Genomic DNA, 26,237 nt, shown 5'->3' with positions numbered 1-26,237 from the left:
AGGAAATTCACATTTTCAGTTCTGGTGTTTGTAAACTGCGATCTATGGTGTACTGTCTCATGAAAACATTCTCCGCCTCTCCTTGTGACTGCCAATCATCCAAGCACAACACAGCAGAACACAGAACAAACGAAAGCACAAACGCAGAACAGAACTCCTCTTAGAATATCCTGCACGTGCGCAGCAACAGGGCTGGGGCCACCCTCATCGTGATGCTCATGGTGGTGGGGACAGGAGCATCTCCCCGCCGAGACAGGACGGCTGACTCAGGCCAGAGCGTCAAAACAAGGGGAGTGAGCTGCACGACCCCAGGGCCTCTTGGAACAGATTCCCAAAACCCGTGTCACACGTTACTAATAGACTCCCGGAAAAAAGTGTTGCATCGTCCCACAGGCTTGGGAAACATGGACCTCACTTCTTTACACGGACCCTTTCAGAGGAGGGTGCGTGCATGGGTGTGGACGTCTCTCCTCGGTGTTGGGCGGATCATGCAACCTCTCAAGCCTATCTGCCAAAGAGAGGTGATGGCAGTGGGAACTCCCCAGGAGGAGAAAGTCAGCCCTGGGAGTCAAGATCTGCTGCCGTAGGGCACCCCACACCCTGAGTGACCCCCTCTGACACACGGAGGGCAGCAGCAAGGGCTCTGACACTGAACCTGGGCCGGCCTGTGACCACTGCCATCAGCAGGGGCGCTGGGCCAGTTCTGCCCTTAAGAGGCCCTGCTGGTTCTGTCTTTGGTGTGAAGGAAGCTCAGCCACACTGCTGGAGGGCCCACCCGAGCAGTCAAGGGTCTGGGTGAGTCCATGCTTCCGGGCGCTCCACCAAAGCACCGGGCATGCGAGAGAAGTTGTCTCGACGCCTTCTCACCCAGAAATCCCAGTCTGTGCAGGCCAAACACCCGTTACTCAAAATTGCCTGAGACTAGCAGGATTTCGGATTTTGGAGTTTTTTCAGTTTTGGAATATTTGTGTAAACTTTATGAGCTGAACATCACTCATCTGAAAATCAGAAATCTAGAATACTTTAAAATTCGAAACCCTTGTGACACTCAAGTCTCGGAATTGGGAGCATTTTGGGTTTTTGGGTTAGGGATGCTCAACCTGTACCACAAGGAGTAGAAGAATCCTCTGGCCAAGCTGTTCCCAGATTCCCGACCCACAAAATATGGAGGTACACCAGCATGGTTGTTGACTTAAGCCGCCAAGATAGGGGTAGCCAACCCAAATTCATACTGAAGTCCAAGAAATTACTTTTATATGTTTAATAACAGAGCTAATAAATGTATAAAAACACACGATAGACAGGGGAGGCGTTGTGGTGCTCTGAGTTAAGCCACCACTTGGGGCACCCACGTCCCGTATGCGAATGCCTATTTAAGTCCTGCTGTGCCACTTCTGACCCAGCTCCCTGCTAATGCATTGGGGAGGCAGCAGATGATGGCTCTAGTGCTTGAGTGCCTGCCACCCATGTAGGAGACCTAAATGGAGTTCTTGGCTCCTGGTTTTGTCCTGGCCCAGTCCTGGCTGTTGCAGTCATTTGGGGGAATGAACCAGAGAATGGAAGATGTCTATCTCTTTCTCTCTGGCTTTCAAAAAATAAAATAAATCTTTAAAAAATATTAGGGTGCCAGAGCTGTGTTCCATACAGACAATAATTTGTGTCCCAGCTGCTCTACTTCAGATCTAGCCCCCTGCTAATATCCTGGGAAAAGCAGCAGCAGATGGCCCACATGTTTGGACTCCAACTGCCCACATGGGAGACCCAGATGAAGCCCAGCTTTGGCCTGGCTCAGTCCTGGCTCTTTCTTTCTCTCCCTCTAACTCTGACTTTCAAATAAATAAATAAATAAATAAATAAATCTTTAAAAAAATACTCGACAATTTAAGAGCTAAAAACTTAAAGAATATATTTACTCTTGGTTAAGAGAAGACACTAAGTGAGGATATTTAGCACCATACACATCATTACTGATCCTGATAGAAAAAAGTCGCTGAACTGTCTAAGGTAGTTCCACATATCTGACAATGGCTCAGACGCAGGTTTCATTTATTTAGTAACAGCCACATCACCAACAGCAACAAAATCACAAACATAATTTTGAAAAACCAACAAGTGATTTTGAAATTCTAAGAATAGCTTGAAAAACAATGTCTGCTACCTCTTATATTTAGAAGGCAGTCTGAGAACAAAGAAAGAAAACAAAAGGATACACTGCATGGTGGCTTCTTTTAGCGACTAAATAAATTTTAATCCAGGTCAAAATTTATATCAATTATATACAAATTAATATATATATATATATATTTCTGCTACTGTACTAGTGATTAAATATTGTTAATGTCATTCTGTGGATGACGGTACCTGTCTCACAGACAGTGAGAGTTAGATATAATTAGGAACATGCCTGGCATTAGATATAATTAGGAACATGCCTGGCGTAAGTGCTCGGTAATGCCAACTAGAATTACTACTATTATTTTGGAATTATTATAGGCAGTATATCCCAAAGTCACCTGACTCCACAAATCTTTATTCTCTTCACCGATTCATTTACAAAATTCATTCATTCATTTATTTGAGAGGCAGAGAGACAGACAGATGGACAGGAGGCTCCCATCCACTGGTTCACTCCCCAAATGCACACCATGGCTGGTACAGAGCTGGGTCAAAGCCAGGAGCCAAGATCTCAAGCAGGTCTCCCATGTGGGTTGCAGGGACTCAATTACTTAGGCCGTCACTGCTGCCACTCAGCACCTGCATTTGCAGGAAGCTGGCATCAGGAGCCAGAGCTCAGTACTGAATCCAGGTACTCCCACATGGGACCCGAGCGATGCGCGTCTCAACTGGCGTCTGAACTGCTAGGTCAAATCCACCCCACCCACCCCCCATTCATTTTCATGGAGCGTCGTAGGGAATTAACGTCAACGGGAGAGGCCGGCTTTGGAAAAGCCCAACAGGCTGGTGCTGGGATGACGCCCAGGGTCACGGCCACGTGCTCCTTTACTGTGACATGGTAGGGGGCGGCTGCAGTTCTGCTTGCTTGGGAGCTCTGAGGCCAGCGGCTGAGGGGGCAGAAACAAATGCTGAGAACATAGACATCCGTGAGCACGGGTGACTGCTGGCCAGGGTACTCTGTCCTGGGCTGTCCACCCCCCGTGGCCACATCTCATCTCCTGTGGACAGTGTCCCCGGAGCATACTCACTTTTTGGGGTTCCTAGAACCCAGGGTCCAGTATTGCGAGAGAACATTCTTCTCCTGAGGTAGCAGCTTCTTTGCCTGGAAGAACGTGTGGTGCTCCACGCAGGACTTCCACAGGTTCTTGCACGAGCGGTAACTGAGCATGTTGAAGGCCACGATGTGCTCCCTGGCTTCGGTCTGGGAGGAACAGTGCCAGAGCGGCCATCAGCATGGGGGAGGGGGCGGGGGCGGGAGCAGGGCTTAATGTGGTCGGTGACAACCAGATGGCAGGACACAGGCTTGGAGACCGCCGTGGTCACCCTCCAGTGTGACGGGAGTGTTTCTGAGCAGGAAGGGGTGCCCACCTTGATGACAGAGATGTTACAGGTGACGGGAATCTACTCTTTATCACCTAGGGTCCCTTATGAAAGCATTTCCTCCGAACCTGCTCTCCTTGCTGAGTTGGATATATTTGGAGCAACCAGACAAGGACGGTCTGATCCATTCCTTTTTGGATTTAGCCCCCAGGAACATCTCTCCCCTATTGGACAATGGCGACTTTAGAACCCTTTGGGTTTCTTTATTTGCCTCCCAGAGAGCACAGGGTTAAATCCAGTGCTCAGAAATGAGAATTGTTTGCTTTATGTTCATTCTATGTGAGTTCAGGTTTTAGGCTTTTATGTTAAATGCTATCCTCATCATTTGGTGCCACCCAGTGTCCTGCACTGTGGGGTTTTGGCCACCCAGGTTCTCGTCCTATCTGAGCTCTAGTGTTCTCATTTCCAATTTCGCTGCTATGCAGGGCCATTTTTAGTACGTATTATCTTTTGAAAAATTGCGAAATGGACATAGTGACGGTAAGTGAAAACCATGCAGTGGAACAGGACCAAGTGGGGGGTCGTGGGAAGAGCAGGCACCTTGGACTCCTAAGGATCGGGTTCAGATTCCAGCTCCCCCAATTCAGCAGCCGTGGGAGCTGCAGTTCCCTGACCTCCAGGTCTTACTTCCCCCGCTGCTCAGCAAACTGAGCGATGGATGTGCCGTAGACTCCTCTTAGGGGACAAGGCCGGCCAGCTACCGTGCCCTCTGCACATATTAAGGGAAGAAGCTGACCCTGCGGACATGCACTGCTGCTCTGTGGAGGGCTCTGCCGGGCGTCTCCACCCCGATGCTCTTTTATTTCATCCTCACAGTTCCCGGAGAAGCGGGCTTGACTGCATTTTCGGAGACAAGGGAACACAGGCTAGGGCAGGCTCAGTCACCTGCCCAGTGGCTAAGTAGAACAGCCAGGATCTGAACACACTGTCTCTGTCTCCAAAGAAGCAAATTCCCCAAGCGGAGACGTGGAGGGAACGACACAGAGACTGCTGGGGCTCTGAACCCTGCCGCCGTCACCACGCCACACTCCTTCCTCCCTGGTAAATCGCTAGCAAAGATTTGCCAAGCCCTGGATAACACTGAGAGCTGAAGTCGCTTACAAAAGACAAGACACAAAGCAGGCGTGGACAAAACTCACCTGTTTTTGTCGCTGATGTATAAAGAACTTTTTCCTTTTGAAAGAAATTTTGAGGATGTTTACCCTGCAAAAAACATACAAGAACACAAAGAGACAAAAAACAAAAAATAAAACAAAATAGAAATCAAACACAAACATCAGGCATCAGCCAGGCTGTGGCTGACGCCTCTCTGCTGTGGCATCTATTCCACGAGCCTGGGGGCTCTCGGCTTCCTGGCTTATTTCACTGGAGAAGCGGTGACAGCCCTGTCTGTCGCCTCAGCTGAGTGCCAAGGATCTAACTGAGCTGAGCATGACACAAGAGCCCTGGATTATGATGTAGCCTTTAAATAACAAGAAGCAGGGGAAGGGCGCTCTCCCTGCCGTAAGCTTCTTTTATGACACAGCTGCTCTGCAGGAGCCGGTGGAGGCGTGGGGAAGACGGATGGGGGCAGTGTGGAACAGCAGAGAGAGCACTGGCCTGGGTGGGCCTCCCAGCCCCATGACTTAATCATCACGTGTGAAGTTAGTGAACAGAATCCCGGCCATGCTTCACTGAGCACTGTCTACACACAGGCCGCTACAAAGGACCTTCCAAACAAACATCCCCAATTAAGCCTAGCAATGATCTCTAAAAGTATGGATTGTTACGCCCAGTTTTCAGATGAGGAAGCTGAGGCTCAGACACGTGACCCAGGTGCTGGAGATGATCCAGCCAGGAACGCCTGCAGCCAGGATTTGAGTCCATGTGACCCCAAGCCTGCGCATTTCCCCAGGGGGTTCCCTTGTTGCATGTGGCTATGCAGTATGTAATACAGGCAGGCCATCTGTTGGCAGGGGAAGCCGTTAGACAACTGAGTTAAAGTGCCCGGTCTGGTGAGTGTCACAGGCTACCTGCCACTTCCCCGAAGGCAGTGAGGGTCCATGCGGCCATGTGCCAAACGGCAGATGCTGGTGCGTGCCTCTGTTCTGCAGAATGAGCCCGGGCTCTGCCTTTTCACCCTTAGGCTGCTTTGGACCCTGGGAATTTGTGCTTCTCCTGCTCCCCCACTAGTCTCAGATCAGGGGGCCCCTGTGCTGGACGATGCCTTGTTCAGAGGACTCCCACAGGCTGACCCCAGTCTCTGGACTTGACAGCGTTCTCTCCCAGAGCTAACCCTATACAGGGCAAACACAAACTGGGTGGTTCCTGGGTGTAAGGCCCAATAGTGACTCCCTACTGCCCTTCACTCATTCATAAGGGAAAAAGCATGTACAGAGGGCCTTGCTGTATTGTCTTGGGGATGGAGGAGACCAGAGAGTGGGCACTGGCAAAGTTACAAAGGAGAGAGGCACTAAAGAAATAATGACGCATATACAACTAAATCACTGCTTGTGTGTCCATTGCGTGCAGGAGTCCAGTGTCTCCTGAGAGTATGAAGGACTAAGAGGATGCTCCATGCCCTGGAGGCCCTGCATGGCCCAGCCTCTCTCCTGGGACTCCCATGCCCACACCATCACACCATGTTCCAGCCTCCCCACCTCCTTTGTCCTCCCTTGTCTTGCAACCTGCACGCGCGCGTGCACACACACACACACACATTGTACCTATAGTCTGGAATTGATTCTCTTGGGTCAACATCCAGGTGGTCTTCAGACCTTGTCTGGGGTTCACTGGCATAGGCTCAGGGCCCTTCCTGCATCCCGCCCTTCATGGGCACCTCACCATGCGGTGCCAGCCTCCCTGCTGCTCTCTGCTGCTGGCACCAGAGGCGGGGGCCAGGCCTCTCCAGGAGCCAGCCTGATGCTGAAGGGCGAGGGGGCTTTGACAAGTCTGTGGGTGAGCCTGGGGGCAGGGGGCGAGGGACCTCCAGGAAAAGGTGCTGTTTATGCACCTGCTTCTCAGGATCAAATCACCCACCTCCTTCCTGACATGGCCTCATGGGACTCACAACTCCCATGAAATGTGACAGTCCAGCCTCTATCTGTGGGACCTTAGGAGGTTTCTACGCTGGATCCAGACAGCTCCAGGCCTATGGCAGCTGGGGGGAGCCCCGAGCCTCTGGCGGGGCTTAGAGAGGAAAAATGAGCCCTGACTTCCTCTCCTGCTGCTGCTGTTTTGGCCGCACTCCATCTTTTTGACACATTTGCTCTTTTGCTTCTGCATCTCTGCCCACCTGCAGCAAGCGCTCCCTCTCCCCAGCCGCCCTGGCACGGCTGTCCCACCCTATCCTGTGCACCACCACATTGTCACCTGCCACGGTGGCCTTGCTGCGGTGTTAGCTCCCCTGAACAAGGCTCCCCATTGTCAGGTGCATTTTAAACTCCACCTTCAGCACCATTCGGCACCAGGAAGCCCCTTTTCTCTGAGGTTTCGGGTACCTGCGGACCACTGTGGCCTGAAAATGTCCGCATTCGTCTCAACTCTTTCAAGAGAGCGAGTCCACATTGCCACACCGTTCGTGACAGCCCATGGTATAGCTGTTCTGTTTTAGTCCTCACCCTTGTTATCAGTCTCTTCCTGTGCCTGACTTGTAAGTCAAACTTCACCACAGGTGCAGATGTGTCAGGAAAACCATGGGGCGCTCAGGGCTCAGGGCTGTGTGCAGCTTCAGGCATCCACGGGGCCTGCTGGGACTCATCCTTCATGGACAGGATGGGGGTACAGCCCCCCTCGCCGGCTGCCTTGGGTTCTGCCCTCCCACCAGGCCCAGGCACATGTGTCTTTGGGTGTCCTGAGTGCTTAGAACCAACTAGACAATTCATCACAAGTTCAACCAGTAACCAAGGGATAGAACTAAAAAAAGACAGCTTTTCCCCAGAGCAAGCCTAGGGAGGGTTCCTTAACTGCCAGGCTTGTCTGTCCCCTCTGCCCCACCTGCATGTTGCCACAGAGGACCCCAAACCACGGGCTGACACGGCGGGGGGAACGGAGGGGGCAGAACGCTGGTATTCCCAAGCGCTCAATCTGGGTGGACTTCAGAGGTCAGAGATTAAAACCTGGAGGAAACGTTCCATCCTTTTTAACGATCAAAGTTTAATGTTAGCCAAAAATGCTGCTCTTGCTCAGCACATTCTTACAGCATGATTCAGAAAACCATTAAGGCTGGTGCTTACCAAGGGTAGAAACTCGTGCAAATGTGTTTCCTGTACACAGCGATGCCCGCCGAGGCCACTCCGATGGTGAGATCTAAATGGTGTAGGTCCTGCTGAGAGGAAGAGCTCAGGTTCACGCGGGCCGCCTTCACCGAGCGCCCTTCCTGCCCCTACCAAAGAGCAGCCTCTCTCCAGAGGACAGTGTTACCCAGAAAGGGCAGAAGTCCCCGTTTAACAGAGCCTTAACCTCCAAGAACAAATGCCTGTCGATCCCCCTCCCCCAACACTGGCTGTCAGCAACGCCTGGTTTAGAAAGCTACCAGGTGAGCCCGCCCATTCCACGGGAGCATTGAAATAAACACCCCGTTTCAAGTTTTTCCGCAATGGGCACTCGGCAGCCACATTACGATCAGAAAGCCCTTGATCCCTGCACAGCTTTACACAAAACCCCACTCCCATCCGTGGAAAGGCATTATTCAGCTACCACGATGGCCACGGGAATTTAGAAGGGCACAGCTGCCGACTGTAGACGTCATCAAGAACTGCACGGTGCTTCTAAGCCCAGCAGAGCTGACACTGCCGTGGAGCCCGTGTGCAGCGCGCTGCCGCAGACAACGAGAAGGAAGAAAGAGGGGCCCCGGGCTGTTTTCAATCAGTCTGAACACAAAGTGGGCAGAAATCAACAGACGTTTAAAATAGTACAGTCCCTGCCCTTGACATTCCAGTCTCCCATCAGATGCTTAGGAAGGAGGGGCAGAGTGTGAGTTAGCTGTGGCCGAGTGTGAACCCCGGGTGTGCCACTTGCTAGCCAGGCTGCCTTGGACCTCCAGGTTTCAATTTTTCCTTGATATGGTAAAGATGACAGGACCCATCTTGCAGGCTGATGTGGGAGCATAGAATAAAGAATCTAAACAGGACGTGGCACACGGAATTTTCTGGAACAGGGCTCGGCTTGTGGTAGGAACCATGAACCTTCCACTGCAGGACAGATGGTTTCCCAACAGCAACGTGTATGTGGGGAGTTTGAGAAATTGGACAGAGACGCCAGTGCTGACGCAGGAGGCAGGCTGGGAATGCACGTGACAGGGATCCAGCTGAAACCATGTGCACAAAGCAAAACCAAATCCGCCTGATAGGAGGACAGGCGTGCATCAAATCAGACGCCTCCCATCATAATGCAGTCAGCTCTTTTGTTTCCATGGGTTCTGCGTCCATGCTTTCAACCACAGATAAAAAAACATCAGGGAAAACAGGCACATACTTTCTCCTTGTCATTATACCCTACACAATACAGCATGACAACTACTTACAGTGCATTTACATTGTACTGGGTATTCTGAGACCTCTAGAGATGACTTCAAGTTTCAGGGACAATGTGCCTAAGCTGTATCTATGCAGATTCTAGAGCATTTTATACCAGAGACTTGGGCATCGCAGACGTTAGTACACGTGTGTGTGTATGTGTGTGCGTACGTGTGTGCGTGCTGGGACCAGCCCCAGTGAGTACTGGGGGATGACTGTGAAGGGAGATAGCAAGCAGGTGTAACAAAAGACCGACTTGGTGAATTAAATCAAAGGTGAGTACATAAGGAAATAGATGAATGGTTTTAGTGGGCCAAAGACTGGGTCTTTCAGTCTGCACCTCAACCCCCGTTATCAAGGGCAGTTACTGCTCCCCAAACTCCTACACCCACCCCATGTTTTATAGCTGCCCCTGGGGCCCTGCAAGTAGTCGTGCACTTTGGCAGAAGTGATGTGTCTCTTCTGGGCTGCAGCGTTGAAAAGCAGGCGTGCAACCCTCCAGCTAGGACAGGTATGGTGGTCTCAGGGGAAGATGGTACAGCTGTGAGCTGGAAGTGGCCTGGATCCTGACTTACTACTTGGGGGGAGGGGAGGGCAGCCCAGAGAGGTGCCCGGGCCCTGGGGCAGACCTGGAACTACTGAGAAATCAGCTTTGTGCTCTCAAGTTATTGAGACTGCAGGGGTTTGAGCTCACATGCACAGCCTAGTGGAACCCAACCTCCTCTGACACCATAGAGGTCTCCTTACGGCAGGAAATGGGCTGGCCTCCAAGGCCGAGGGGGCACTGCCCTGGGGGTCCTGGAGGGGGCAGGTGCACAGGTCTACTCAAGCCGGCACCAGGCCTGGCTCCTACTGAACAAAGGTCTCCGGGACCTCTATCCCAAATGCAGTATTATTGGTAACTGGGAGAAAATCGAGTCAAATCCCCAGGTAAGTATTTTGTAAGACCCAATATCTTTTTCGTGACTTGATTAACTAAGTCACAGTGTGCCTACCTCTTAAGGCTGTTATGGCACTGAAGAGAGACAAAAACAGATTCTATGAACTGAAAATCTGTATAAATTGCAAAAAAAGTTACACACCCTTGAACTTTGATCACAGATGCACTCAGCAAAGCCTCAGCTTTCTCACCTGTGAAACACATACTGACTCTTCAAGGATTCCACAATCCTAAAATCACAGTCTATGGCTTCTTACAAAGGCAGCTAGAACAAAGTCTGGCAATTGTCCAGTTAATGTTTGTTTCCTTTAGGCTGTGTTGTGAACCACTTAACAGGTAGAAAATGTTACTGCCGTCATTGCTGAAAGGTCAAAAGCCAGCTAGACAGTATCACTATGGAGCCACTACTCATGCGCTGTGACCTTTGCTACCATCATAAGGATGTTTCTCCACCGGTAAAATGGGGAGAACCATAATACTTAGCTCAGTGCTAACCCTAACCCTAAACCTAACTCTACACCCTAACCCTAACCCTAACCCGAACCCTAACCCTAACCCTAATGTACTGGGAGAAGTACATTAATCCACTGGCACACGGGAACTGCTCAGTAGGTGACAAGTATAATCTACTGTTTTAAAAACAGAAACCAATTTAAACCAATTTATTGATTTTCAAATGCATAATGCTTTTTAAAAAACTATCATATTTGAACAACTAGCTCCAATTTTGGTAGGACTTACAATTAAGTAGCAGATACCCTGGCTCATTAAACTGTCACTGGAAAATGGACTTACATACTTTTTTTTGCTTCTTTAACCACAAGATGAAATGATCTTACAAAAATCACAAGAGTCTAGCACCCTGACTTCTTTCAAGGAATAAACCCTTCAAATACAAACACACACACACACACACATACAATGAACTCAGTGTTTACTAAATGAACCTTCCAAATAACTCTAAAAAGGTCTTCTTTGCTACAATGGAAAAGAGTTTCATCAGAGAGATTTTCAGACTTTCAGAATCTAAAATGACAAAACAATTCAGACCCCAACCGTGTCTAGGATACGTACCCTACCACTGTGCAGCTCCACCCCATAGAAGTCGAGAGTCCGTGCTATGTTGATAAAGCACGATTCTGCTTCTGACTGCTTTAGCCCACTGCGGAAGAAAAGAATTAAAGAATTCTCTCAATAGTAGAGGACATAATGCCAATTTAAACATTTTTTTTAAAAAAAATCCCCAAAACTTGGTTTTCTAACCAAACATTGCTCTAGGTTAATAAACACCTTTTAAAATCAATCTTAAACAATGTAAACCTAAGTTCTACCAAACCAGGTTTTTCTTCCTGTCTGCTGAATTTGACTTCATTTCACCTTCTCATTTTTTTTTTTTTTTTAGGTTAAGCAATACTTCCTATCTTGTGGGTTCCCAACAGGCAGATGGAGAAGGCCGTTACCTGTCTTAATGCCTACCCGGCTTGTTCCACGATGCTGAATTAACCTGTCACCTTGAGGTCTTTCTGCCTTTATGCTCTCAGCAGTGGCCACAAACTTCAAAACGCCACTGGCCCAGTACTATTTCAGGACTCTGACTTCTGCCCGGGCGATTGCTCTGGGAGAGGTTTGGCAGTGTCTACTGAGAAGGTATGCCGGTTGCTTGGTCTTTGTTTTGATGGCCTTCCTAGGCTCCCTTGGGAGCCGGCCTCCTGGGTCACAGCAGGGAAGGGGAGGCTGGAATTGGGCCTATCTGTTGCACCTGGGGCTGCCCCGAGGTGGCTGCTGAAGCCAGGTGTTCCCTCCTTGGTAGGAAGGTGACTGTCACCAACTGAACCCGGGGAGGCAGGGATTCGGCCAGCCTGTCCGTCTGTCCACCTTCTTAACAATCCCTGAATGAATGGCCCATCGTGGTGACTGCGGCAAACTGCTAAAAGGCTGACTTGCTAAGGTGAATTTGCGGGGTGATGGGACTGCAAAGGGACATTCCACTCCCGCCTTAGCTGATTTCAAGGCCAGGCTGAAAAGGATGGCAGCGGCCATCACCCTCAGCCCTTACTGGACTGTACCCTTCACAGAAATGCACCTGATGCCAGACCTGCCGCCCCGGCAGCTTGGAGGCCCCAACACCCCCGCCCCCAGCATCCTGGAAGAGGAATCATGAACCAAAGCGAGATGTCACAATGAATGCCAGGGATGTGATGCCTGCACATCCCCAAAGCAGGTGCCTGGAGCGCCTCCTCCTCACCTGTGCTGCTCGTGCAGAGACTCCACTTTTGCTAAAAAGTCCTTGTTTTGATCCGGAATAAACTGACTGTCGGTGAGATAGCCTGGCTGATGCTCGGAAGAATTGTAGTCTCCGAAGTGAGCTAGGAAGATAGAATGGGGTGGGGGGAGGGGTCATGAGCTTTGCCTTTGCAATACGGTCTGTGTTTACAAGCATCTGTAGCATCACCAGAGAAACAGGACTTGGAATATTCTTCTGGGACGTTCTGCCACCCCATGAACTGCTACCACACATTAGCTCCAGGTCCCTACGTGTTCTCCAAACCCTGGCTGGGTATGGGTTAAGTCCTGTCACCTGTGATCCAGCCCAACTCTCACTGTCCCAGAGGTCACACAGGGATAGAACCCAGGGCCCTTTTTAAATATTTTTTTTTTATTTACTGGACAGGTAGAGTTATAGACAGTGAGAGAGAGAGACAACGAGAAAGGTCTTCCTTCCATTGGTTCACTCCCGGTGCTGCGCCAATCTGAAGCCAGGAGCCAGGTACTTCCTCCTGGTCTCCCATGTGGGTGCAGGGGCCCAAGTGCTCGGGCCATCCTCCACTGACCTTCTGGGCCACAGCACAGAGCTGGACTGGAAGAGGAGCAACCAAGACTAGAACCCGGCACCCATATGGGATGCTGGCACCACAGGCGGAGGATTAACCAAGTGAGCCATGGTGCCGGCCCCCCCAGGGCCTCTTTTAGTCCCAAGCCCCCTCCACAGTCATGGTCAGCAGCTGGCACTCATTCCTGGGTAAGAAAAAGCAAACCAACTGGGGAAAATGCCCCATCCTGTATGCCCTGGGCAGGAGCTCTGTTGTCCCTCATGGTTATAGTGACACTGTACCAAGCTGCTCCAAGCAATGGGTGTGAACAGGAGACAGCCTGTGGACCTGATCGATCTCTGCATCATGACCCGTCCCTGGCACTCGGGGAGGTGGGAACGGGGACACCATGTGTTTGCAGGCCACAAGGGGAGGGGTAGGGAAGGTGGGGCTGAAGGGTCAGGGCCCTGGCAAGGCCTGAGGCAGGGTTCCCAGGGAGAAGAACATGTCCCAGGGAGAATCAGAAGACAGGATCTGTTGGTTGTCTCAGCGGGGAGCCGCAGCTGGAAGAGGAAGTGGGGTGGGGGTATTAAGGATACACTTCAGATTGGCCCCCGACTCAAATGGTTCTTCTCCTCAAAATGTGATAGGAGGGACTGGTGCTGTGGTGTAGCAAGTAAAGCTGCCACCTGCAGTGCCAGCATCCTTGCTTCAAGTCCTGGCTGCTCCATCTCTGATCCAGCTCTCTGCTATGGCCTGGGAAAACAGTGGAAGATGGCCCAAGTCTTTGGGCTCCATGTGGGAGACCCAGAGGAAGCTCCTGGTTCCTGGCTCTGGATTGGCAAAGCTCCAGCTGTTGCAGCCATCTGGGGAGTGAACCAGTGGCTAGAAGACGATCAATCTCGATCTCTCTCTCTGTCCTTCTGCCTTTCTGTAACTCTGCCTTTCAAATAAATAAATAAATCTTAAAAAAAAAAAAAAAAAAAAAACCTGATAGGAATCACTGATGCTTGGGATCTCATGAGTATCCCTGGGAGCCGGCCCAACCCTGCACATGGCTTCCTAAAGACTCAAAGCATTTGGGTATCTAGACTGTGAACGACACTGAGAGAAGGATCCTGGGTGAGGAGTCGAGGACTGGGCTGGTGGAACCTAGCAGCACAATTTCCCTTCCCCAACACTCAGTTTTCCCCTTTGTATAAAAACAGGAGTGAGATGACCTTTAGCTCTGATAGTCTGAGCTACCATTCCACTTTTTTGACAAAGAGCTTTCATTTTATCTTTTTCTTAAAAACATTAACCTTGAGGGGCCAGCATTGTGGTGTAGTGGGTTAAACCGCTGCCTCCAACGCCAGCATACCATATGAATGCCGGTTCAAGTCCACTTCTTTTTTTTTTTTTGACAGGCAGAGTGGACAGTGAGAGAGACAGAGAGAAAAGTCTTCTTTTTCCATTGGTTCACCTCGCAGTGGCCGCTGTGGCTGGCACGCTGCGACCGGCACACTGCGCTGATCCGAAGCCAGAAGCCAGGTGCTTCTCCTGGTCTCCCATGGGGTGCAGGGCCCAAGCACTTGGGCCATCCTCCACTGCACTCCCGGGCCACAGCAGAGAGCTGGACTGGAAGAGGAGCAACCGGGACAGAATCTGGTGCCCCGACCAGGACTAGAACCCGGTGTGCCGGAGCCACAGGCAGAGGATTAGCCTATTGAGCCACGGCGCCAGCCTCAAGTCCACTTCTGATCCAGCTCCCTGCTAATACTCCTGGGAAAGCAGCAGAACATGGTCCAAGTAACTAGCTGTCTGCCACCCATGTGGGAGATCTGCATGGAGTTCCAGGCTTCTGGCTTTGGCCTGGTCCAGCCCTGGCCATTGCGGCCATTTGAGGAACAAACATGTAGATGGAAGATCTAACTAACTCTGCCTTTTGAATAAATAAATAAATCTTTATAAAAATATATTAACCTTGATCTTTCCAAAAGTCCTCATGAATTTCTTTCTGCAACTGGCTCGAATGAAAGGTGTCTGAGGGCTCTCAGCATTGTGTCAATTCAACCCAGAGAATTTTAGGATCTTTTTTTTTTTTTTTTTTACAGGCAAAGTGGACAGTGAGAGAGAGATACAGAGAGAAAGGTCTTCCTTTGCCGTTGGTTCACCCTCCAATGGCCGCCACAGCCAGTGTGCTGCGGCCAGTGCACTGCGCTGATCTGAAGCCAGGAGCCAGGTGCTTCTCCTGGTCTCCCATGGGGTGCAGGGCCCAAGTACTTGGGCCATCCTCCACTGCACTCCCGGGCCACAGCAGAGAGCGGGCCTGGAAGAGGGGCAACCAGGCCAGAATCTGGCGCCCCAACTGGGACTAGAACCTGGTGTGCCAGCGCCGCAGGTGGAGGATTAGCATAGTGAGCCGCGGCGCCAGCCAGGATCATTTTTTTAAAAAGACTTATTTTATTTGAAAGGCAGAATTAGAGAGAGAGAGAGAGAGAAACACACACAGAATTGATCTTCCATCCTCTGGTTTACTCCTTAAATGGCAACACTAGCTAGAGTTGGGCCAAACTGAAGCCAGGAGCCAGTAGTTTCTTCCAGGTGTCCCACATGGGTGTGGGGGCCCAAGGACTTGGGCCATCTTCTATTGCTTTCCCAGGTAATAGCAAAGAGCTGGATAGGAAGTGGAGCAGCCAGGACTCAAACTGGTGCCCATACGGAATGCTGGCACCACAGAAGACAGCTTAACCTGCTACGCCACAGCGCTGGCCATCTAGAGAATTTCTAAGCCAAATTCCCTCTCGACCACAAGAGCAGCGTTTAGGAAAGCTGTGGGAGGCTTCCTGGTCATGTTTTCCTTTACGTCTGCTTAGCCCTGCTCGCCCCCATGTGCCCTCACACCACAGGGCTGCTCCGGGAGACTTTGTTACCTCCTCACACTGTTCCCTGCAGGCTGGGAGCGGGGCAGAGTCACTCTCAGGTCCCCGCAGCAAGTACACATAGTAGGGTGCTCAGGGATTTGGGTGCTCAGACCCAACCTCAACAGAGGCTACTACTGCCAGGTTCAGCTGTGGAGGGGGAAAGGGCAGAAAGGGATCTATGCATGCGGGCTTGGTGGAGGCTGGTCTGTAGGACATGACAGCTAACTAAATGTGGTCAAGTTGTAGACGGACATGCCATGGTTTGGAGATGGAAGCACAAGTGTGAGTGAGAGACAGAGGGAGCAGGCGAGCAAGCATGTGGCGCTAAGGGCACAGGGGTGTGCCTACAGAAATCCCTTAGAAGCCCTTACACGGGGAACCCAACCGGGAGATTGCAAGAAAGCCTCGGAGTCACCTCGTTCCCACTCCTGACATTAAAGAGGGAGAGGCAGGGGTGCAGAGGGCTCACTTTTCACAGCCTGGTGGACAGAGCTCTGGCTGGTGCCCTGCCAGTCCACCAGCCTTACCCCAAGTCCCCAAAGGCCAACCAAATGCTGCAAGTGACTTCCGAGGGCCTCAAGGCAGAATTATTAAAGTTCGCTATTAAAGTTTGTTCTGCTGGTTTCACGAGCTCATGGAACTCCTGCTGGCTCCTGACCAGGGTTGTGGGCAGCAAGGTTCTCTCGTGAGCTAAGTATTTTGCACTTAACTCAGGACCTATGATTTCTCCCTGTCTGGTGGTTTTTACACCCCGAAACCTCGAGTGGGGACTCAGAAAAGCTCTGAGCTAACTAACCACTAGGGGGAAACAGCGAAACAGTCATACACAGCCAAGGCAGAACCCTGGGCGCTTCCCACGTGGATTTCAATGAGGGCTTTCATCCCCATGAAACAGACAAGGAAACTGAGACTCAAAGAAGGGACCGGGCACCGCTGTCCAGCAGGAACTCTGACCACAAGCCCCACTCTTATCAGCTTCCTGTACCGCATGCCTCAAACTCCCCGGAGAATATATTTCCTATTTCTGGAGAAGCAACACACGCGAAAGCTAATTACTGCAGAAAGACAGGAAGTGAGTGCTTCTGCGGGAAATGCCTTGTCTTTGGAAGTCCACACTTTGTTTTGGCGGACAACGGTTTATGCTTTGCAGCACACAGAAGGCATCTCCCATGCTCCCCACGCGTGGTGTTGGGAGTTGTTTGCTGGGAGGTCCCTTCCCTGCTACCCTTCCCACTCTGCCTTGATCTCAGAAGCTGTTTGCAGGGTCATTCCTGTGATGAGTTTCTGGCCTCCCTACCTTTCCCCCAAGCAGGATGGAGAGCAGAGACAGCAGCACTGGGTCCAGGCTGCCTGCCCACCACACAGTGGCCTCCCTGTGTACCCAGAGGCTGCACGAGGCACAGGCTCAGGGAACATTACAGAATACATATATCCTTCCCAAAACTTTAAGCTTTGAGCCTCACAACCCCTCAACAGGCCGACAGCAATTTCCCACCATCATGTCTTTGCAGGTACTTCACCTACTGATCACTTTTTGTCTAATAAGAAAATGTGCCTTGGGGCTGGTGATGTGGAGCAGAGGGCTAGGCAGCTACCTGCAAATGCCAGCATCCCATATGAACCCCGGTTCGAGTCCTGGCTGCTCCACTTCCAATCCAGCTCCCTGCTAAAGCACCTGGGAAAGCAGCAGAAGATGGCCCAAGTGCTTGGGCCCAGATGAATCTCCTGGCTTTGGCCTGGCCTAGCCTGTGCTACTGCAGCCATTTGGGGAGTGAACCAGTGGATGGAAGATCTTTCTCTCTCTCTCTCTGTCTTTCAAGTAAATACATCTTTCAAAAAAAAGAAAAAGAAAGCGTGACTTGGTTGACTCATCTGGGGTAAGACTTCTCTTCATCTTAGCACTGCTCTTGGAACAATTTAGCAAAATGTGTCAGATAAAACATATGCATTACTTTTTGGTCCACTAATTCCCATATTCAGAATTAATCTTATAGAAATGCATGCATGGAAACATGCAAATACATCTGTTTATTTCCCAAGGGGAGAGGACTACAGAGCCTGCATCTGAAACTACTTGCCTGCTTTCTCGGTGTGACAGTACTGCTAACACTGCCATTGAAGCCATTACACTTTTCAGGTGCAAATCACTTTGTTCAGCTCTTTCAGAGGGGAACCTGACTCCTGAAGCTTGGCATAGGATTTTTTATAAAATGTGGGATCTTGATTTTACTCTAAACAGAGCTCGGTGTTCATAATAGGCGATTCTGTAGACAGCTTTCTCCCGGGCAGACAAGAAAATGGAGGAAGGGTTAACACCAGCCAGGTGCCAGGCACTGGTCTAAGAGCTATGCACTGAGTAACTTATTTCCTCTTCACTACAACCCCAGGTGAAGGAGAGGAGGCCTGGAGGGGCACAGGTTCACAGAGGTGTATGTGAAAAGCCCAGGCCGGGGCTGCAGCCATCCTTTGCCTACTCAGTGAGAGTTTCTATGGATTCCCTTCACACCTATTATTTCATGTGAACCAAGTGCTCACACCACAAGCCATCTCATTCCTGACCATCACCTCTGTGCTACAAATGAGAAAAATCAAGATTCAGACAGGTGATCCTGCACAGTGGCAAACGGAGAGGCCAAGGCCAGGTGTGACTGCACCTGCTCTTGGGCTCCTGACTCTCAAGCTTGAAGGTCTAGCGAGGACACCAAAGCTCACTCTGAGACGTGGGAGAGCTCATCTCCTTGCTCAGCCTGGCAGAGACATGTGCTCCAGAGCTCAACAAGAACCCAGGCTACCTGGCAGCTGTGCCCTTTCTCAGATGGATGAGCTATGGCTGGGCCTGGGCCAGATGTGCTGTGGTGAAAGGGGAACTAACTAGCTAATTTCTTTCTCTTTTATAAAGATTTATTTATTTATTTATTTATTTGAAAGTCATAATTACATATAAAGAGGGAGAAAAAGAAACCTTCTATCAACTGGTTCACTCCCCAAATGGCCACAATGGCCAAGGCTGGGTTAGCCCAAAGCCAGGAGCCAGGAACTTCTTCTGGGTCTCCCACATGGGTGCAGGGGCCCAAGGATTTGGGCCATCTTCTACTGCTTTCCCAGGCATATTAGCAGGGAGCTGGATCAGAAGGGGAGCAGCCAGGACGTGGACTGGTGTCCATACAGGATGTTGGCACTGCAGGCAGTGGCTTTACCTACAGCACCACAGTGATGGCCCCAAGAGAGAGGACTTTCAAATTTGCCCAGTGTCCTCACAACGTAACCTCTTTGAGTTCCCATTCGTGGAGGAGGAGCTGCAGGTGAGACAGTGACTGACATTAGGTGTTGTCCTGTGCACAGGTTCAGTCTTCGTGCAAGTCGTGCAGTCCCTCTGATGTCCCCGTCCCAGGTTTTGCGCAGATGGGAGGTGAGCTGCAGGCCCAACCACTTGGCTCTTGCCCTTCTGTTTCTGTCCTTTGCTGCTAGGGACAGGGACAGATTGAGAGTCACCTCAGCAGTCCCTCTCAGCCTTATCTTCCAGGTTTTTCTTTTTCCCTGTCTCAGTTGACACATAAGAATTATACATGTTTGGGGCCGGCGTTATGGCATAGTGGGTTAAGCCACCACCTGTATGTAATGCAGGCATTCCGTATGTGAACCTGCTGAAGTCCTGGCTGTTCCACTTCTGATTCAGCTCCCTGCTAATGCGCTAGCTAATTATCAAGTGACACTCTGTGTCCTGGCTGGCTGTGCACCCTGTTTATCATGCATGCGCAGCTCCTAGCCCAGGATCTGATGTAGAATAGATGCAAATGAAGTTCTGTTGACTGAACAAGTGGATTGTTATTCCTGCCTAACCAGTCTTGATGGAAAATTCCACTTGGGCTTTCTATCCAACATGGTAGCCGCTAACTGCACGGGACTAGTCCAAGTTGACATATGCTACAAGTCTAAAACTCAGACTGGTTTTAAAAGATGTGCCATGAAAGATCTTTTTTTAACATTGCATAAATAATTCTTACATTGATTATACATTAGAATAATATTTTGATATACTGAGCTAAATAAAACATTAAAAATTAATCTCATTTATTTCATTTTACTTTTTTTTTTTTAAACATAGGTCCTAGAAAACTCAGAATTAGGGGCCAGAGTTGGGGCACAGTGAATTAAGCTGCTGCCTGCAATGAGCACAACCAGTATCAGAGCACCGGTTTCAGTCCTTGCTGCTTAGCTTCAGATCCAGCTCCCCTCTAATGCACCAGGGAAGGCAGAGGTGACCCAAGTGCCTGTGCCCTGGACACCCATGTGGGAGACCTGGATAAAGATCCTGGCTCCTGGCTTCAGCCTGGCCCAGCCTGGATGTTGTAGCCATTTGGGCAGTGGACCAGTGGATGGAAGAACTCTCTCTCTCTCCCACTCTCTCTGTCTGTCCCCCTCTCTCTGTCACTCTGCCTTTCAAATAAATACATCTTCTTTTACAAAAAAAAAAAAAAGTCAGAATTACATACGTAGCTCTCATTATATTTCTACCAGACAGCACTGCTGTAGACCAACGTATAACCCACTAGCTGTCCTGAAACTCTAAAAATAAATTCCTAAGAACCCAGCAGTGTTTTAAGAGTAGCACTAAATAAGCAGCAGCAGTGACTTCCAGCGAATTCCTTAACCTAGCTGGGTCTCAGTTTCCATGTTTATGAGAGGTGAGTGGTACAAATATTTGTCCCACTGGGGTTTGTACGAGATCAAAACCAAATACCTGGGCAGAGGCTGTGGAAAATGCAATGTGCAGCAGCTGCCTGCTGGCTCGTGGGCTCCCTCGGGAGAAGGTTGCACACCATGGCTCCTCTACTCCTTTGCCCTGAACCACCGTCTTCAATCCCACACCCACCCCGGCGGGAGGAAACCATAAGTAAGGGACAAAGGGGCCGACTGGACAGCTGCCCAACAGGACTCCTGGTGGGGAGGGACCAGAGCAAGCAGGAGAAGCCAGGACCTTTCCCGGAACCCTCGTCAGGACAACATATGCACCTGTGCCCCACTCCCTCCGTGACTTACATTGTACGGCATAGGATGCTAGAACCACGGCCGAGTTCAGAGGGCAGGTTAGCCTGTTAGGAGAAAAACACATTAGCAACATCACAAAAACCAATGATGGCCCGCAGTGCTCACAGATCCCCGTCTTTGTTTTTCTCTTCTTGGGTTAGTCATTAAACCACACCAGGAGTCATAACAAAGACAGCTTTATGATACAGATCAATCTCAGTATTAAATCTCTAAAACACAATCTCCGTGACCATGAAGTGACAGGTTGGTGAACGTTTTGACTGCTCAAAAGAGGTGAAGCTCGCATCTCTAAGAGGAAAAATGAGAAACTCTTAGATCCACGGGCAACCTTCAAATCTTTCTAGTAAAGACCTGAGACTTTTTGTCAGGCTCTCACTAAACCCCTGAGTTGCAGGGACTGTAATTCTCCATTACTCTCTTTCTAGAAGGTAGACATCCTCTTAGAAGGGAAAAGCAGAAAAGTATTTTTTTCATTTTAAAGCTCGCAATTCCTGAATTCATTCCTTAAGATTCCTATTTTGGTTTCCTCTCTTGAAGACCTACTGGGTCCAGTGGTCCACACACCTGTCATCCTGCATGGCCTGGCCTCACCCACACTTCCTCTGGAACTCACTATCTCCCCCTGGTGTCCCACTTCTGCCAATGACTGCACCTCTGTCCTGGTCAGATTTCAAATTCTCTGACTGCTCTCCTTGCTCCATTCAACTGCAGTCGTCCTGGGAGCTCCAGCCACAGACCTGGCGCAGGGAGAATGGGCCAGGAATGGGCAGGAGCGAGGGCTCTTGGGAGGGGTGTGAGGGGGTCTGATGAAGGGAAGCATCCCCACAGAAATCCTGGAAGATTGGGGTTTTAGAAGCTTTCTTCCCGACAGCACAGTGGGAAGCAGAGGAAACACACAGTTTCCATGGCAGCCCAAGAAGTTCCTAAGATGTGACTCACCCGCCCCTCTGACTTAGCCGGCTGGCCCTCCACCCGTGCACCGGGCTGTGCGTTAAGCAACTCTGCTCACCAAGGGGCCCCCACCTTTCCTGAGGTGACCCTGCTCCTGTTAGCACCTGTGAACGACCTCTCCCAGGCTGCAGGTGCACTTGGGCCATGCTCCTCCTCTCTCTGGAGATCCCCAGTGCTCAGGGGCAGAACAGGCCGTGACGAGCACCTGCCATTTGTTCTCCTACCCAGGTGGGCTTCAGTGACATCTACACCACAGTCCTCCTGGAGGAAGAGCAGGGACATGGGATCTGGGGACGAACTTTGGGAAGAGGCTAAGGAGCTTCTGTTTAGATGGAAGAAACACCCTCCAGAGAAGCCAGAAGGAAAAACAATTCCAAAGATTGGTGTTCGAAATGCATACAACAGATCCCTGAATGCCTACATTCTACTCTCAATTTGGTCACGACCAAGCACCATGTTCCCAGACTGATCCCTTCCTTTCTCTAGGGCTCGGCAGGAGGAAGCTGACGCCTTGAGCACTGGCTGCCACTCTAGAGTTCTAGCAAGCTGGGGGCAAGCCTGGCTCCCAAGAGAATGGCCAACCACGCCCCCACGGAACCTGTTAAACAACCTGTGGCCACAAATGGCCCGAGATAACCTTAAGAACTGTATGGTACTGAAGACCCTGCTCAGAGAAGTGTGATGGCCGGGGCAGACATGATAAGAAACTGCCGGGGACCTAGGCTGGGGTGTGGCTCTCAACAGACTCCTATTGATTCACAGAAAAATTTATCAAGGGGTTTTTGTTTGGGAGGAAAAATGAAGGTGCAGGTGTTTGGTGCAGTAGTTAAGATGCCACAGTCCCATACTGGAGTGCACGGGTTTGAGTCTTGGCTCATCTGTTCCAAGTTAGCTTCCTGCTAATGCACACCCTAGGAGACATCAGGTGATGGCTCAAGTAGTTGAGTCCATGACACCCACGTGGGAGACAAGAGCTGTGTTCTAGGGGCCTGGCTTTGGCCTGGTCCAGCCCTAGCTGCTGTGGGCATTTGGGGAGTAAACCAGAAGATGGATGATCTCCCTCCCTCTCTCTCTGATTCAAATAAAATAAATAAATTTAAACAAAAGCAAAGACAGTCAATGCCCAATATTTAGAGAACCAGACTGAGCAGCTGCTGGAGCTGCTGGGGGTGGGTGTGGGAGAGTGCGGGGCCCTCACCTTATTTGACCAGCACAGTCAGGTGCCTTAATGTGTTAGCAAAATATGCGTGAGGGAAAATCCAAGTAAACATGCAGAAGAGAGGGACAGAGCAAGTTTCTGTGGCTGCAGAGGGCAGCCTGGACTGGGGGGCAGGAGGTGGCAGACTTCAACCTTTAGTTATCCTAAAACGTAGGAAAGGCTGTCTCTCAAAGGGTGAGCTCCCCATTACTGGGGTGAATCCAGCAGAGGCCCTGCGGCCCAGTGGGCTATGCTACAGAGGGATTTGTTCCTTGCTTGTCAGAGAGTATGAGCTAAGTCTCTAATGCTATGACAACTAAACAGGTGCTAGGATCCAGGGGTCCACTCTCTCCTTCCATTCTTCACTGCCACGTGCCCCAGTCTCTGGCCTGGACACACATGAGGGCTTCCTTGAGGGCTATCTGTTCCCTTCCGTCTGGAAGGGACCCCGTGGCCCCTGCGAGGCCTCCCTGGTGCACAGGGATTTGGCTTCTGCAGATGCAGCTTTCACCTGGCTGCCTGTGGCCTACTGGATGTGAGATGCAAGCCTGCGCTGGACACGAGAACCCCTCCCTTCTCTGTAAGCCCCTCACGTGGAGGGCTGGGGGAGACCCACAGTCCAGTTCCAGGTGGGATCGTGCAGGGTCGGGGCAGGGGTGTCTTCTCACAGTCCAGTGACCTCAACTCCTCACGTCCCAACCAAGCCTGGCTCAGCCCAGCAGCCCACGCTGGCAGGAGCGCCTCGGAGCTAAGAGTGGGTCTCCACTGCTTCCAGCCACTTCGTGGGCTCCTGTTGCGTCATCTCCCCACCCAGGCTCCCTGCTGGGGCAGGCTGCTGGCAGCCTCACAGACTCTCCTCAGGAAAGCCAACCTCACAGGACAGAGCGTGGTGAGGACGGGGAGTAGGACGCGGCTCTTGCCGTCAGTTCACCGGCCACGGTCTCTTCCTTAAGCCAAGGACACACCAAGGAGACGGCAGCTCAGGGGCCCCAGTCTGGAGCTTCAGCTCCCAGCGTGGAGTGGTCTCGGGGGCCTCCGGCCACTGAGCGGTCTACACCGGGGGTGCTGAATCACAGGCAGACGCTCGTACCCCGAGCACAGACTTTCCCAGAGCGGAAATGGATGACCAGGCGCAGGAAGCGGAACCTGATCAGGCCTGCCCTGCCTTCCCAAGGGAAGCCCATTTTACACTCCGGGCTCCTCCCTCCCTTCCAAAGGGCTCAGGTCTCTACCAGAAGAATCCTGCCTCTTCTGTGATGAAACGGAAATAATGGAAGTGGAAAGGGGGCTGATCAGTCTGCAGTCTCTGAACCAAGACCGAGTTAAAAACAGATGTCCTCAGCCTCTGTCGGACAGGACACTGCCTCCGACAGCCGTCTGTTGTTCCGGATGGAGCAGCGTAGCTGGGAAGGCACACTCGGTTAGATGAAGACCAGGAATTTGGCTAGTTGGACAGGAAAAGGAAAATGCAAAACTTTCATTACCTTCCTTCGCAAATGTCCATCTTCAGTTGCAAGAAATACAAATGCCTGTGAAACAAGTGTTTTCATTAATTCATACTGAAACTGAAACAGGCAAAACACACACACACACACACAAATTAATGAGTCAAGGATGAGACTTGCATACACGAAAAATAAAATACACAAAGATGTATTCCAGTCTAAGATACTGGGTGTTCTGCACACTGCAAAGCTGCCCAGTCACCAATGAGGACCCCAGTCAAGGCCCAAAGTCCCAATTGGTGGGGGCATCTTGAGCCACAGCAGGCTGCCCTAGGGAAGGCACCAACTTCAGGAGTGGATGGGGTACCCAGCATGGCAGTGGCCCGCCAATGGTCTGCTGGTACTGCTGCCATTAAGCGCCCCAGCCTGCAGCTGGGGCCTTCCAGGCTGATCACCAGGACCTCCAAGAGCTCTGCACCCATAGCCACCTGCTCCACCTGCGGGGCCACTGTTCTGAACATGGTGCCTGTGCACACACATCCACCTACACTCCCTCTGTGTGCAGCTGCTCAGGGGAGGCGGGTCTGGGAAGAGGCCCTCTGTGGCTGGGGTACAAACACCCGCTGGCCTTTTTGCTGCATCCTAAGCCATCGGTGAGCTCGGAGGTGCTCATCTGTGAGCGACCCACAGAGGCAGCTTCAAAAACCAGGACCTGTTTTGCAGGCCAGCTGTCCGGGAGCCCCCAGCCCTGGCCTCTGCCCAGGGTGGGGTGGGGAGTTGGGGAAAGGTGCAGGCCACAACCCTGTGCAGGCCAGCAGATGCCCTGGGAGGTTTCTATTTTCAGGACACAGAATCCATGTGACACTTGGCCGCTGGCTCCCACTCTTTTTTAAAGTCCAGGTTCAAATGGGAGAGACATTCCAGGGTCTGGCCAAGATGACAACAGGGAAGCCTCTTGAAATCTAATCTAGACTGGGCAGAGGCGCCAGGGGGCGGGAGAGAGGGAGAATTCTGGCAGGTTAAACAGATCAGTCTCAAATTCTTCCAGGTTTACAAAGGGCAAGGGGCTGGCTCTGTGACACACAGACGCTTAAAAGGCTACGTACCACAAGCCCGCATTTATCCAGGCCTCAGCTGTGTGCGCGCTGCTGGGTGACGCTTCCCCTCACTTCCACCACCTAACTGTGGGCCACACACCACAGCCTCCTTTTCTCACAAATTGGTCGGGGTGGGGGGCCAGCCGTGTCTTATTTTAACCAGGACGCTTGCACTTTATTTACACAATCGCCCTATACTTCCAATCTCATCTGCACTTAACGACGTAAAACGCTCAGGATCAGCATCCTGACCCTGCTATGGTTTACTTTGACGGTGATCATCACCAGCAGCCCGCAGTGTGCCGCACGGACAGATGGGATATTGTACATGTGCTGATTCATGCCCGTTTGGAATGGGAATGTCACTCTGTTCCACCTAGGAGAACACAATCAGTGTTTTCTAGTTTGTTTCTATGTTTATCCACGCTGACATTCAACCAGAATTAAGTGTTCCCTCCTCCTACAATGCTACTGAGAGAGAGAGGGGCAGGGAGAGGGTTATGGATAATCCCAGGGTAAACCTGAGCTTTTGCGGCTGGGCCGTGCTGATCACTACACCTTCCCGGGGATCTGAGGGTGAACATGAACCCAGACATGCCCCCCTGTCATTTGCTCAGCCAAGTTTCCGAGTCTACTCCACGGCATCCAACCCAGAGACATTAGAATAGCGAATGCCACCCAAATGCAGGGGCCTTCCGGGAGAAACTCGAAGGAGCCTCCTTTTAACTTGGGGTGGCCAGTAGACGACATTCTCTTGGAGAAGATCTAACTTGCTCGGGAACAGCAGTGGTGGA

The 26,237-nt window shown here is 51.1% G+C and overlaps 1 protein-coding gene across 1 annotated transcript in view; it reads right to left on the bottom strand.

Moving 5' to 3' along the window:
* Positions 1-26,237, bottom strand: part of PTPN3 (protein tyrosine phosphatase non-receptor type 3) — a 106,184-nt gene that overhangs the window by 42,448 nt on the left and 37,499 nt on the right. Inside the window, exons 6-12 of the mRNA XM_062207787.1 lie at positions 24,386-24,430; positions 20,744-20,796; positions 12,236-12,356; positions 11,065-11,152; positions 7,770-7,858; positions 4,695-4,758; positions 3,204-3,376 (exon numbers count right to left, since the gene is read on the bottom strand). Of these exons, the coding sequence (XP_062063771.1) occupies positions 3,204-3,376; positions 4,695-4,758; positions 7,770-7,858; positions 11,065-11,152; positions 12,236-12,356; positions 20,744-20,796; positions 24,386-24,430 (633 nt within the window). The remainder of the gene's footprint in view (positions 1-3,203; positions 3,377-4,694; positions 4,759-7,769; positions 7,859-11,064; positions 11,153-12,235; positions 12,357-20,743; positions 20,797-24,385; positions 24,431-26,237) is intronic.

Source organism: Lepus europaeus, chromosome 12 (assembly GCF_033115175.1).
Source record: "Lepus europaeus isolate LE1 chromosome 12, mLepTim1.pri, whole genome shotgun sequence".
Classification (NCBI taxonomy): domain Eukaryota; kingdom Metazoa; phylum Chordata; class Mammalia; order Lagomorpha; family Leporidae; genus Lepus; species Lepus europaeus.
Note: the sequence above shows the minus strand (reverse complement) of the source record. Positions and strands in the feature narration are given on the sequence as shown.